The sequence below is a fragment of the Dendrobates tinctorius genome, unplaced genomic scaffold (assembly GCF_039654945.1).
Source record: "Dendrobates tinctorius isolate UK_male_01 unplaced genomic scaffold, ASM3965494v1 ptg000126l, whole genome shotgun sequence".
Taxonomy (NCBI): Eukaryota; Metazoa; Chordata; class Amphibia; order Anura; family Dendrobatidae; genus Dendrobates; species Dendrobates tinctorius.
Genome location: NW_027361794.1, coordinates 15,620,308 through 15,634,793, shown reverse-complemented (window position 1 = coordinate 15,634,793; position 14,486 = coordinate 15,620,308). Strand labels below are relative to the sequence as shown.

The window sequence follows — 14,486 nt, the reverse complement described above, 5'->3', positions numbered from 1 at the left end:
TTTGCCCGAATGTGAGTGAAAAAATGCGTTGCCTTTTTGTACATTGTTGCATTGATGACAATGCCTGTACGAATCTCTGTGTAGAGACTCTTTGTCTAGGGCCAATATCTGCCCTGGTGAGTGAGTCCCGTATATTGTTGCGTCTTTTGTAGCATGGGAGAAACGGATTACGGAATTCTGGAATATCAGCATGAGCAGTAGACCGTAAATTCCAGTGTTTCCTTATAGTTTTATGTAGGATGTTTACGTATGGGTGGTAGGTGTGGACGAATGGTACCCGAGAAGTTGTTTCTGTTCGAGTAGACCCCTGTGGACCCAAAGCTTCTACCAATATGGTTTGGGGATAACCGCGTTCCATGAATTTAGAATTCCTTTGTTGTAATAATAATTTGCGTTTCTCAGGGTCTGAGACTATCCTCTGATCCCTTTTAAATTGAGATTTTGGGATAGCCTTCTTAATTGCAGGTGGATGTAAACTAGAATAATAAAGGAGGCTATTCCGATCTGTGGCCTTAGTATAGAGATCAGAGCTCAAATTGCCCTGATCATCTTTTATGATCATTGTGTCCAAAGAGCTGACCTGTAGCTCACTACTGGTGATCGTGAAGGAAAGGCCCGTCCAGGCTGTATTGAGGCTATTGAAAAATGTGTTCAAAGACTCAGGGGGACCCGTCCAAATACAGAACACGTCATCAATATATCGTTTCCACATGGAGCAATATGATTGAAAAAGTACGATCGTGTAAACCACTTCTTCCTCGAATATGGCCATATAACTGTTGGCATAAGGAGGTGCCATGTTCGATGTCTGGACACATTATTGAAAAGGTCTACTGGATATTACTGATATTATGATTTCTTTCTTCTTGTATTCATTTTGAATTTACTATAGCAGACTGACGAAGGCCGGTTGTAGGCCGAAACGTCTCTGAGACTGCATACAAATAAAACGTCATTTATACGGATCATTCAGTTGATTTATTTTCTTAGTCCGGGTGCACACGATCAGGAATTAGCAGCGCTTTGGACGCAGCACATGTCCGCTGCCGGCTATTGAACGCAGGTGACTCCACATGTGATTACTGAACCGTGCGGATTCAATACATTGTACGGGTGAGATTTATCCGGTCTCCGCAAGATAAATATAAAGTAGATATGACAGGCTCAAACCCCAACTTAGGTGCTCTGGGAAAAAACAAGACTAAAGTATAGGAGTAACCCCGGCACACTAATCATAGAATCATAGAATCGTAGAGTTGGAAGGGACCTCCTGGGCCATCTGGTCCAACCCCCTGCTCAAAGCAGGATTCGCTAAATCATCCCAGTCAGATGTCTGTCCAGCCTCTGTTTGAAGACTTCCATTGAAGGAGAACTCACCACTTCTCGTGGCAGCCTGTTCCACTCATTGATCACTCTAACTGTCAAAAAGTTTTTTCTAATATCTAATCTGTGTCTCTTCCCATTCAGTTTCATCCCATTGCTTCTAGTCTTTCCTTGTGCAAATGAGAATAAAGTTGATCCTTCTACAATGTGACAGCCCATTAGATATTTGTAGACAGCTATTAAGTCTCCTCTCAGTCTTCTCTTTTGCAAACTAAACATTCCCAAATCCTGCAACCTTTCCTCATAAGACAGGGTTTGCAGACCGGTCACCATTCTGGTCGCTCTTTTCTGAACTTGCTCCAGTTTGTTGATGTCTTTTTTAAAATGTGGTGCCCAAAACTGGACACAATATTCCAGATGAGGTCTGACCAAAGAGGAGTAGAGGGAAATAATGACTTCACGTGATCTAGACTGTATGCTTCTGTTAATACATCCTAGAATTGCATTTGCCTTTTTTGCTGCTGCATCACACTGTTGACTCATATTCAGTCTGTGATCTATTAGTATACCCAAGTCTTTTTCACATGTGCTGTCACTTAGCCCTATTCCTCCCATTCTATATATGCTTTTTTCATTTTTATTGCCCAGATGTAGTACTTTGCATTTCTCCCTGTTAAAAACCATTCTGTTAGTTGCTGCCCACTTCTCCAGTTTATTTAAATCTTTTTGAATCCTCTCTCTCTCTTCTCTAGTATTAGCTATCCCTCCTAGCTTTGTGTCATCAGCAAATTTAATCAGTTTACCCTCAATTCCTTCATCTAAATCGTTGATAAAGATGTTGAACAATACAGGGCCCAGGACAGAGCCCTGTGGTACCCCACTTGAGACATTCTTCCAACTGGATGTGCAGCCATTTACGACCACTCTTTGGGTCCGATCACTAAGCCAGTTATGAATCCACCTAACAGTTGCCTTGTCCATTCCATATTTAGTCATTTTTTCAATAAGGATTGTATGAGAGACTTTGTCAAATGCTTTGCTGAAGTCAAGATATACTATATCTACAGCATTTCCTTGATCCACCCAATCAGTGATACCGTCATAGAAGGAAATTAAGTTAGTCTGACATGACTTATTAGTTAGAAACCCATGCTGACTCTGTTTAATCACTTCATTCTTATCCAGGTATTGACATACATGTTGTTTAATAATTTGTTCAAAGATCTTTCCTGGTATAGAAGTCAGACTCACCGGCCTATAGTTGCCTGGGTCCACCTTCTTCCCCTTTTTGAAGATAGGAACAACATTTGCTCTTCTCCAGTCTTCTGGCACTTCTCCTGTTCTCCAAGAATTTTCAAAGATTATGGAGAGGGGTTCAAAAATTTCTTCTGCTATCTCCTTCAGTACTCTGGGGTGTAATTCATCTGGACCTGGAGACTTGAATTCATTTAGGTTAGCTAAGTGTTTCCTCACTATCTTTCTGTTTATAGATATCCTGGATTCTTCTATTCCCTTAATAGGACAGTGAATAACAGTTGATGTTGCATTTCCTTTCTGAGAGAAAACAGATGCAAAATAGGAATTTAAAAGTTCAGCCTTCTCAACATCCTGTCTTACCATTTCATCATTTTCATCCTGTAAAAATCCTATAGCATCTTTGACTTTTCTTTTACTTTTGACATATCACCAAAATCCTTTATTATTGCTTTTGACATCTCTTGCAAGCCTCAGTTCATTTTCAGCTTTAGATAATCTGATTTGTGCCCTGCAGGTTCTGCAGACAGCATTATATTCTTCTTTAGATATGCCTCCCTCTTTCCATTTTATAAACATTTTTTTCTTCCTTTTTAGCATGTGCTTAAGTTCTGTGTTCATCCATCCTGGTTTCCTTAAATGCTTCCTATTCTTCCCTCTTTTCGGAATTGTTAACAACTGTGCTTTGAGAATTTCATTTTTCAAGATTTCCCATCCTTCCTGGACATTTTTGTCTTTAAGGATATCCAGCCATTGGATCCCTCCAATTCTCTTTCTGAATCCCTTAAAATCTGCCTTTCTGAAATCTAACCTTGACGTCTGAGTCTTCACAGGTCTTCCACCTCTAGTAATCCAAAATTCTAAAATAGCATGGTCGCTACCTCCTAGGGTCCCAGCCACTTTTACCTCCTCAACCATTTCCTCCCTGTTTATAAGGATTAGATCCAAGGTAGCAGTTCCCCTTGTTTTCTCCCTTACCTTTTGGAAGATAAAGTTGTCAGCAAGAGAGGATAAGAATTTCCTTGACCTGTTAGTTTTGCCTGAGAGAGATTCCCAACAAATGTCTGGATAGTTGAAATCTCCCATGACAACTATGTCATATTTTTTGGAGAACTTGGCCATTTGATGCATAAAGAGTTCATCCATATCTTCAGCTTGCACAGGCGGCCTGTAGTAAATGCCTACAATGGTGTCCTTTCCATTGTTCTGTCCTTGTATTCTTACCCAAACAGTTTCCACAGAACTCCCAGTCTCTGAAGCTTCAATCTCTGTGCAGATATACGCGTTTCGAACATACAATGCGACACCCCCTCCTCGTTTATCAAGTCTGTTTCTTGCAAATAAGTTGTATCCTTCTAGTCTTGTATTCCAATCATGTGTATTGTCCCACCAAGTTTCAGTGATTCCAATTACATCATATTTCTGTTCCATTCTCCTTGTTTGTTGCCCATGCTTTGTGCATTAGTATAGAAACATTTTAGTTTGTGATTGGTTTCTCTTTCTCCAATATTTTTATTAATTAGATTCTTTCTAATAACTAATAACATGAAAGTAAAGTCTTCTCAACGACAGTCTTTAATTGTTGTGATTTTATTGATTGTGAAAAAAAGGGTGGTGTTACAATCCAAAAAAGGGTGGTGTTACAATCCAACGTTTCAGCTCTACATCTCGAGCTTTCATGAGGGATATGACTAGATCCTTGGTTTTGAGGTGTGTGTATAAGTGGTATAGGTTTGCCTTTGTAATCCAGCTGCTGGAACGGTACCTATAGTAACCACCATGTGTAGGGTCAGCACGTGACTCCCGTCCTTGTGTCCTAAATCTAGTCAGGTGCACCTCACCAGAAATCCACCTACAGTGAGGACGCCTAGATCTACCAGAGTTCACCTCAGCAACCACCTGACTCTCAGGTTTACGGCAAACGTGGGCCGATGGAGGTGACAACGTGTGCTCCAGAGGCACCGCAAATCTCCAGAGCGCAGACCTGGGGAATGAGTTGAGTACGGGCATTACTGGGGGTAACTACAGCTGGCAAGTCCCCGGGCTGAGGATAGCTGACACCCGATATGGCCTGATCACCTGAGAACTCCAGACCCCAGCAGCACACTTCCACTGGATGTTTTTGGTGGACACCCATACATACTCGTTCACACACAGGTCCGGACCTGAACGTTTATTGCCAAACACACGGTTGCCACAAGATGGTGAACTCTTCAAGGAACTGACAACAGAAGCGTCCCCCTGTGTAACTACACTCGCACCCCCAAAATTCACTGAGGGAACCACCACCCTTCTCCTACGTGGACTCTGCATCTCAGGGTTGGCTAATGGCGAGGGTTGAGACTTGCCCCTACTCCCTGGCAGCACCTCTGCTGCCCCCGCTGGAGAAGGGGATGGTTGTAGAATGACTGCAGAGACAGTAGCCACCAGGATGCAGGCCTCACACGACTGATCCCAGCCGACTACTTCCCTAGACCGCCAATCTATGACCGGATTGTGTTTTTCCAACCAAGGGAGGCCTAAAACGATAGGTGATGGCATTCCCCCCAAGACGTAGCATGACAGGGACTCTACATGACGAGTCCCTATACGCAGATGTATAATTTCCACGACTTGGGACAACCTCCCCTGGCTCAGTGGGACAGAGTCAATGACCTGGACCCTTAAGGGCTTGGCCAGCGTCCTACACCTAAGGACATGGGTCTGGTCAAAGTGAGCGTCCACCAGATTGACTCCCACTCCACTGTCCACAAACACCGGTATGCCCTCAGGTACCCCGCCAACCAACACTTCTGCTGACAAAGTACACTGAGAGGGCAAAATGGAGGAAATATACACTCCCTGGTCACCTCCCTCCACACGACCAGGGGGACGCGGCTTCTTAGGTGGTACAGGAGTATTGGCGTGAGCCGGGCAGACCGTAAAAAAATGGCCAATCTGCCCACAGCAAAAACATGCCCCCAAACCACGATGAACTGCAGGCAACACCATTGGGGAACCAACTCCTCCCACCTGCCTGGGCTCGTCCGATTGCACCAGTGAGTCCTCCTCCCTAGCAAGGACTGCAAGGGGCATATTCGTCAAAGCCGCAAAAAACTCATCCACCGACCGTAGAGATGGTGAATCGTCTGGCAGGAAGATGGCCCAGGATTGGGGATCACCTTTAAGGAGGGATATGATGAATCCCACCCGCTGTTCCTCACTCCCTAATGAACGAGGGTGGAGCCTGAAGTGTAGCTTGCAGGCCTCCTGAAAAAACAAAAAATGATCTCTTCCCCCCAGAAAACCTGTCTGGGAGAGAGAACTTGGGTTCTGGTTGATACTGCACCAGAGTTGAGGCCCCGAACCCCACCAACTGCTGCAGCTGCTGCTTCACGACACCACGCAGCACCCCACGCTCCTCAGTGAGGGTCTGAAGCAATCGGACAAAGGCCTGCATTTGGGCCATTGCTCACCAGAAAAAACGGGCGCTTGGTTATAATGTCACGATATGTGACTGGCCCTGCGTGACATGACCCGTCAATTGGTTGGTCACCAAACAACACGACAAACAAGGGGACACCGGGGAAACAATTACAACGGTGGACCCTGCTATAGGGAGCGGGGAAAGGGACACCTGCACTCTGCTGCGGCTGAGTCCTGGACTAACCTGACGTCCCTATACAGGGTCTTTCAACCTGTCGCCGAGCAGGATACCTTGTCCCTCACTTACCCTGCACCTATCCCTAACTAGGAAATCGGTAAGTGCGGACACTGGTCCCACCGCTGCACTAATAAAACACCAAGGGGAGATACAACAGACAGGGTTAAACAAAACAACACTTAGCTTTCTCTGCTGCCAATGCACTGCGCAGCAGAGTAAGGCTCCTAAACTCAGCTTTCAGCAAAATCACCACTGCTCCAGAAAGCTCCTCTCTTCAGCAGAACCACCACTGCTCTCGATAAGCTGGACCACCACTGCACCAGGTAGCTCAATTCTTCACCACGGTTGGTATCCAAAAAGGACCTGTCATAACCAACAGTCAGCTGATGCACCAGGTGACCTTATATAGGAAGGTGGGAGTGGTCAGCACCAGCACACTAACTAAACATGTAGTAACACCTGCAGCCACCAGGGGGAAAACTGACATTAACCCCCGATGGCCTGAAAGGAAAAAAGTTTATATCTGAGAAGCCCAAACTGAAACATCCAAAAATGGATTGTGACACTTGGCATGCTTTCCACCAGTCTTTCACACTGCTTCTGGTGCAAAAATTTAAGCAGTTCTTATTTGTTTAATGGCTTGTGACTATCCATCATCCTCTTGTAACATTCCAGAAGTTTTCAATGTGGTTCAGGTCTGGAGAATGGGCTGCCCATGACAGGGATTTGATGTGGTGGTCTCTTAAATTTTGCCAGAGCTGTATGTTTCTAGAGCTGTAGAAGATCATGTCGTCCTCATCATGAAGTAGTTATTTCTCCTGTCACGTGTAATGAATATCTCCTGCAGTATTGCTAATGCCGATTCCAGTGTCGGTAAGGCTAGTTTCACACTAGCGTTTATGAGCGCAGCGACGGCCTGCGCACGGCCGCCGCTAAGCCCCGCCCCCTGCCGCGCCCCGCCGGTAGCTCCGCCCACCGGCGCATGACGCTGCATGCGCCCTGCGTCCCCTATCTTTATCACAGGGGGCGCAGGCCGCGCGCAGTATGCGTTTGGCGGCGCATGGGCCTTTTTGACGGTGCGCCGACGCAACCAAACTGCAGCAGGTTGCGTTTGGCGCAGGTCGGCGCACCGTCAAAAGGACGCATGCGCCGCCAAACGCATACTGCGCACGGCCTGCGCCCCCTGTGATAAAGATAGGGGACGCAGGGCGCATGCAGCGTCATGTGCCGGTGGGCGGAGCTACCGACGGGGCGCGGCAGGGGGCGGGGCTTAGCGACGGCCGTCGCTGCGCTCATAAACGCTAGTGTGAAACTAGCCTTAATGAGACGAGAACTAGCGTTATGGAAGATGAGTCTATGAGAAACGTATTCAGCTGCCGACTCCGAGGAAGAAACTGCTTATTGTCTGTGGCCTAAATATATAGGTTTTATTAGTAGATGTAAAGAAGGAAACTAAATACTGTAAAATAATAAATCTCCTCATATGTTTCCCTTATTATCTCCAGTAATTGTATTATTACACAGGATTTTTATGATGTTACATCGGCTCATCTTCTCATTCAGGTCTCTACAATATCGGATCCTCTCAGTGAAGACCTTCTATATAAGAGAATTTTCCTGATTTACCCATCAAAAATGGATATGGACAGAGACAAGATGGCGGAGAGGATATTACACCTCACCCTAGAGATCCTCTTCCGGCTTACTGGAGAGGTGAGAGATTCTGATGACGTCACATTACATCAGTCTTACCTATGGGAATAACAGATGGACAGAACTGGAGAGGTGAGGACTCTAGAAATGTCTGTAGTCAGATTTATTATTGTTTCTAACCATAACCAGGATTACACAGTAGTGAAGAAGAGCTGTGAGTGCTGTCTGGACCCTGTGTCTGAGGGATGGGGAAGACCCCTGAGCCCAATCATGGTGCCTCCACCTCACCCCCTGATACATGAGGACATCAATGACCAGAAGATCCTAGAACTCGCCTACAAGATGATTGAGCTGCTGACTGGACAGGTGACACTTGTGGGAATGCTGGGACATTATACAGTAACACTATCAAGGGATCGGGGGGATGATGGTATCATTGTATGTGTCAGGTTCCTATAAGGTGTCAGAATGTCGCCGTCTATTTCTCCATGGAGGAGTGGGAGTATTTAGAAGAACACAAAGATGTATACAAGGATGTCATGATGGAGGTTCCTCAGCCCCTCACATCACCAGGTAATAGGACTAAATACACACGGCCTATAATTATCTGTATGTAAAGAATGAATTCAGTCCCTGTATGTGTTTCCACCAGATCTATCCAGTAAGAGGACAACACCAGAGAGATGTCCCCGTCCTCTTCTTCCACAGGACTATAAACAAGAAGATCTCAATGTTCCTCAGGATCATCAGGTAGATGGAGAGAAGGTGTCAGGAGATCTCCCCTATGATGTGTAGATGGCTGTGAAGGTCTTGTGCTCAGTCTTGATTTATCCACCAGTATTATATGTTTTATATCTGTGTAATCAGAACGGTGGAGATGGCAGGATTAGAGCTGATCATAGATGTGACTTCTCCATCTGTCTGTGACTTTTGCAACATTTGTTTCAGGGTGAAGATCTGACCCATATTAATACTACTGAGACTAATATGAGGGGTGATGAGTGGTGTAAAGAGGAGATTCCTACATATGACTACCCAGGTGAGTACTGACCACTAAATGCAGAAAAGTCATAGAATCTTCCTAGTCTCCGGCTGTGGCTGCTTTATCTATCGCCTATTCTGGTCCTATCACAATCGTGTGATCACCATTTTGCCTCTAGATCACAACATTCTGCTCCATTTGGAAATTTTGAAATTACTTTGTGAAATTGTTAAATCCTTTTCTATAGAACTTAGAACCTGGAGGACCCACCTATACCCTGGGGTTAGAAGCCTGTTACCTGCCCAGATCTGTAAATTACAAAGCCAAATGACGTAGGATGTGCTGACAAGTTAGAAAATCTCTTGAAGAAAAATATTATGATGGGCCTGCAAGAGAAAGAGGAGGGTAATGATGCTGTTAGCTTCCTAGATCCTGATATCTTATTGGATGAATCTACCTTCTCTCCCTTCTGTGCTGCTGAATGTCTCATATGGTCGCTACAAGACCAGGTCCAGTCTTTCTGGCCAAACTTTGCTTTTATGATCAACTTCATTAAATGTGCAGTGAGGCCAAGTGTGAATTTCTGTACAATAACAACAACCGAGTTTCCCTTTATCCTGACTTTTCAATTTCTTTTAAAACTAACTAACTTCAAGGAGGATTGTGATAAACTACATAAAAAACATTACACAATGACCACGTTGTCCTTCAGACAAGTCTCGGAGCATTCTCCAAAGTAATCCTGGAATGTGTCTGCAACACAGTGCCAAAATTCAATGCCGAAAAGTGGTGACACTTCACTCTGAACTACTGCCACAAAGAATATTTTGTCTTTGTAAATGCTGATAAGATAGTGGTGTGGCGTAGGAATGATTGGGGGCACATTCTCAGTATCTGCCGCTTTATCCTGTGCTTCAAAAAAGTAATCGCAGACGGAACGGCTCACAATACTTTTCCAATGCTTCTCTAAGAAAATGTCACCGGATCGATTGATAAGAAAGAGGCTGTGGATCATTTTTGAAACCAATGGAAGGCAGCAGGAAGTGCAGGATCCCTCCGAGCCGGGGAATTTCTGTACAATAACAACAGTGTTTCCCTTTATCCTGACTTTTCAATTTCTATTAAATCCAACTAACTTCAAGGAAGATTGTGTTAAACTACAGGAAAACCATTACACCTGTGCATGATATACAGTATCTCTAAGCTGTGTGTGGCTGATGGCTGTAATATACATTTATTCACCCCTGCAGGAGATGTGTTGGCATGGCTCGAGCCCTGGTTTCATGGATTCACTCCACGTCATAAATTACATTATGTTTTCGATCCTAAGGAATTCAGATTGCTGCACAATCTCTCCTGAAATGGGGGGCACTAACACTTTCTCTACTCTTATCTTTGACTATCTAATATTTCTTCTTGAAACTCATGTGACAGAAAATATTGGCCCTTATGATAATTTAGATTGCCAAGAACCACCGGACCCCATACTCTAATTACCCCAGAGAGGTTTCACCACTAGTTACTCATTTATTACTGATGAAGACTGTTGAATTTGATCATTTCAGTAGATAGTTTTTGACTACAGTAGTTAGTGCCCAAAATACTCTGATAACCTCTTCCCGCAGCCAGTTTTGTGTTCCTAATCCGGGCCCATTTTTCAAATCTGACGTGTGTCACTTTATTTGCTGATGATTTTAGAATTCTTCACAAATTATAAGACCCAATTTTTTCACTTTCACAAAGGGTAGTAGCAAACAGATGGACCTCACAAATTATTTTACAACTTCTCTTGTATCCGACAATACCCTTTTATACGATTGTACATTCCTGTCTGGGCACATTTCAGGGTTGAGAAGGGAAGGAGCACCATTATAGCTTTATGAATCCAGATCTTACTGGAATAGCTTGCAGGCACAATCTATTAGGAGCAGTGTTTGTGGCCACCCGGCAGCTCAAAAGATGTGCTATCTACTCTATTTTCCTGATCCCAGAAATTGTCCTGGTCATCACCCTTTAACACCTCTACATGGATCTGGACTTACATAGAGACCCCTAGGCTTGGGCCATAGTGATGCCTGCTGTTCAGTGGTGTGAAATGGGAAGAACAATAGATAGCCAGGTTAGAACCAGTAAGGCAGGGAAAATACAAAATCAGAAGACGTAAGAGTAGTCAGCAAACAGGCCGGGATCACAACAGGAAACAAATATACAAGCCGTGAGCTGAGCATAGAGTACTGAACCAGAGTAGAACAAGGCTGGATCTGGCAGATTCCTTCATTATGGTTCGAGCTTTCGTAGAATATGGTGCTATCTAATTGGCTGAATCACGGAGCAGATTACTTCAGATGGTCAGCACATACATCCATACTGTCAGACTGGATGGTACTACTTGTCCCAGGCACCCTAATCTTAGTGGCTGAATCGAGCCTATGTTGTAGAGAGCTTCTGGTTCCAACGTCTTACTCCATTACCAGCCCTGCCTGCCATATGAATAAGGACACACCTGGTGACGTCATAGGAGCAGAAGAGATGTGACACACCATCTGCAGAAGCCCTAATGTGACAAAATTTCAGAAAATCAGAGCTGTAGAAATCCCCATAAAATGACTCCATTTTGGAAACTATAACCCTCAGCGAACTATTGTAGTGGTGACTATTTTTGATTCCACAGGCACTTTCCATAAATTAGCACACAGTGTATGTCTGAGAAAAAAATTGCAAATATGCAATTATCCAACACATAGTGCCCTGATTGTGCTCCAGGTGACACACACACCGTAAATTAAGTGGGTTCTTCTCACTATAGTAATGCCAAATACATGTGGCTTGGGCACACTGAAAGGCTCAGAAGTGAGGAGAAAATTTGACTTTGGGAGAGCGGATATTGCTGGATTGGTTTATGGAAGCCATGTTGCTTTTCAAGAGCCTTTGAGCCACTAATAATGTGGAAACCTCTGTTTTTCCTCTGACAGATGATGGACTTGAGCGGGGACTTGTTTTTTGTTAGATGAATAGAAATTTTTATTGGTATTGTGTTCATCAACATAACATTTCTTTGTGGCTTTTTGTTGCATATTTGGGAGGCAGAAAGAGCAAACAGTTGAACACCACACTCCACTGGTTCATCCTATGAGATTTTCTATTAGACTGTGAACTGTCATTATCTTGGTGAAGAATTCAATATTTTTATGTAACTTGCCATTTTTACAGACATTTTAAGTAGAAATGTTAAATGACATTCAAAGATATTGTATTCAAAAATAATAATTGGTTTTATTCTTGGCAGATGACTGTACCAGGAGATCAGGGGGACCTCTGACATCTTCAATTTTTAAATCGGATGATTTTGAGATCCCACTGGATACAATTGAGGTTAATGCCATTACTCTAGATATACCATCATCCCTTCACAGCAAAGATCGACCATCTGACCCTTTGAAACAGGTCCTGTCTTCTGATTCATTAGCGACAACTAAGGAAAATCGGAGTCAAAAAATAAACATTAAAAATGTAAATACTCCTAAATCAAAGAAGCCATTTTCATGTTCAGAATATGGAAACCGTTTTTCCATCGAAAAGTCTTTTCTTAAACATCCAAAAATTCACACAGTGGAGAAAAGATTTTCTTGTTCCAAGTGTGGAAAATGTTTTAAACACAAATCCCTTCTTGTTAGACACCAAAGAACCCACACAGGGGAGAAACTTTTTTCATGTTCAGAATGTGGGAAATGTTTCAAACAGAAATGGAATCTTGTTATACACCAAAGAAGCCACACAGGGGAGAAGCCTTTTTCCTGTTCAGAATGTGGGAAATGTTTTACACAGAAATCAGATTTGGTTAAGCACCAGAGAAGCCACACAGGGGAGAAACCTTTTTCCTGTTCAGAATGTGGGAAATGTTTTACACAGAAATCAGATTTGGTTAAGCACCAGAGAACTCACACAGGGGAAAAGCTGTTTTCATGTTCAGAATGTAGGAAATGTTTTAACCGGAAAGCGCTTCTTGATAGCCACCTGAGAACTCACACAGGGGAGAAGCCTTTTTCATGTTCAGATTGTGGGAAATGTTTTACACAGAAACCACATTTGGTTAAGCACCAGAGAACTCACACAGGGGAAAAGCTGTTTTCATGTTCAGAATGTAGGAAATGTTTTAACCGGAAAGCGCTTCTTGATGGCCACCTGAGAACTCACACAGGGGAGAAGCCTTTTTCATGTTCAGAATGTGGGAAATGTTTTACACAGAAATCACATTTGGTTAAGCACCAGAGAACTCACACAGGGGAGAAGCCTTTTTCATGTTAATAATGTTGGAAATGTTTTAACCAAAAAATGTATCTTAAAGGGGTTGTCCATTACTTGGACAACCACTTGTCATTCCTCATGTTTGGCGTATTTCAAATAAAATTATTCATACTCTCTTTCTGTGCCAGTGCCATTCCAGTGGTCTTGGCAGTAATGTTCCCGGGGCTCATGTGAGGTTGTTACAAAATCAGCACTGGCTTCACTGTTCCTGCCTCTGGATGTATTGAACATCAACAAGAAGCTAGGGCCACCACTGCTCTCTGACTTACTCCTATTGTTTAATAGGTCCAAAAGTGGAGACAGTAAGCTAGGTTTAAGAATGCACTTGTTTTCGAAACGCATTTGGTATTTTATTAGTCTTTTCCCTATGAGCTTTAAATACATTTTTCCTACATGCTTCAACCAAGAAAGGAAAAAAGACTTTTTGATATGACTATAGTTTAACTTTGAAAAAATAAAGAATTCATTATTTTAAACATGTCTTGGGTTTGTAGAGTAGAAGCTGGATCAATCTTTCCATTTCAAGTGAGAAGGCATTGTCAAAGTAGTTGTCACGCTCGCGCCCTGACTGAATGGCGCGAGCCGGGGGTTTGTGGCCCCACTGTGCCACGAACCAGACTACCCTGGAAGGGGCGTGACTACGACAGCTACCCCGGTCTTCACTGGAGCCTCTGATAGTGAGGTCAGGCTTGTGCGGCAGGTAGCTGTCGGGTGCCACTCCAGGGTGGTGTCTGGCTGTGGCTGCTGATCCCACTCGGGGACAAGTCACTTGGACAGGTGCTATAGACTGGCAGGCAGGTAGACACGACAGGCACGGCTGAGACACTGGGCAAGCGGGCACGGCTTGGAGACACTGGGCACGGCTTGGAGACACTGGGCAAGCGGGCACGGCTTGGAGACACTGGGCAAGTGGGTGTGGTATATGAGAGAACAGGTTTGGACCTGTTCACACAGGAGGTGCAGGTATGGATATAGGCAGGAAGGAGTGGAATATGAAGGAACAGGTTTGGACCTGTTCACACAGGAGGTGCAGGTATGGATATAGGCAGGAAGGAGTGGAATATGAAGGAACAGGTTTGGACCTGTTCACACAGGAGGTGCAGGTAGGCAGAGCCGCAGGAGTGCGGAGCAGGCAGAGCCGCAGGAGTGCGGAGCAGGCAGAGCCGCAGGAATGCGGAGCATGCAGAGCGGCTAGGGAGCCGTGCAGACAGAGCGGCTAGGGAGCCGTGCAGACAGAGCGGCTAGGGAGCCGTGCAGACAGAGCGGCTAGGGAGCCGTGCAGACAGAGCGGCTAGGGAGCAGATGCACAGATAAAGCTGCGAGGGT

At 44.4% G+C, this 14,486-nt stretch overlaps 1 protein-coding gene across 1 annotated transcript in view; it reads left to right on the top strand.

The window, feature by feature from the left end:
- Positions 1 to 14,486, top strand: part of LOC141047338 (uncharacterized) — a 148,070-nt gene that overhangs the window by 68,221 nt on the left and 65,363 nt on the right. The window contains 1 exon segment of the mRNA XM_073542399.1: positions 12,448 to 13,155. Coding sequence (XP_073398500.1) covers positions 12,448 to 13,155 — 708 coding nt within the window.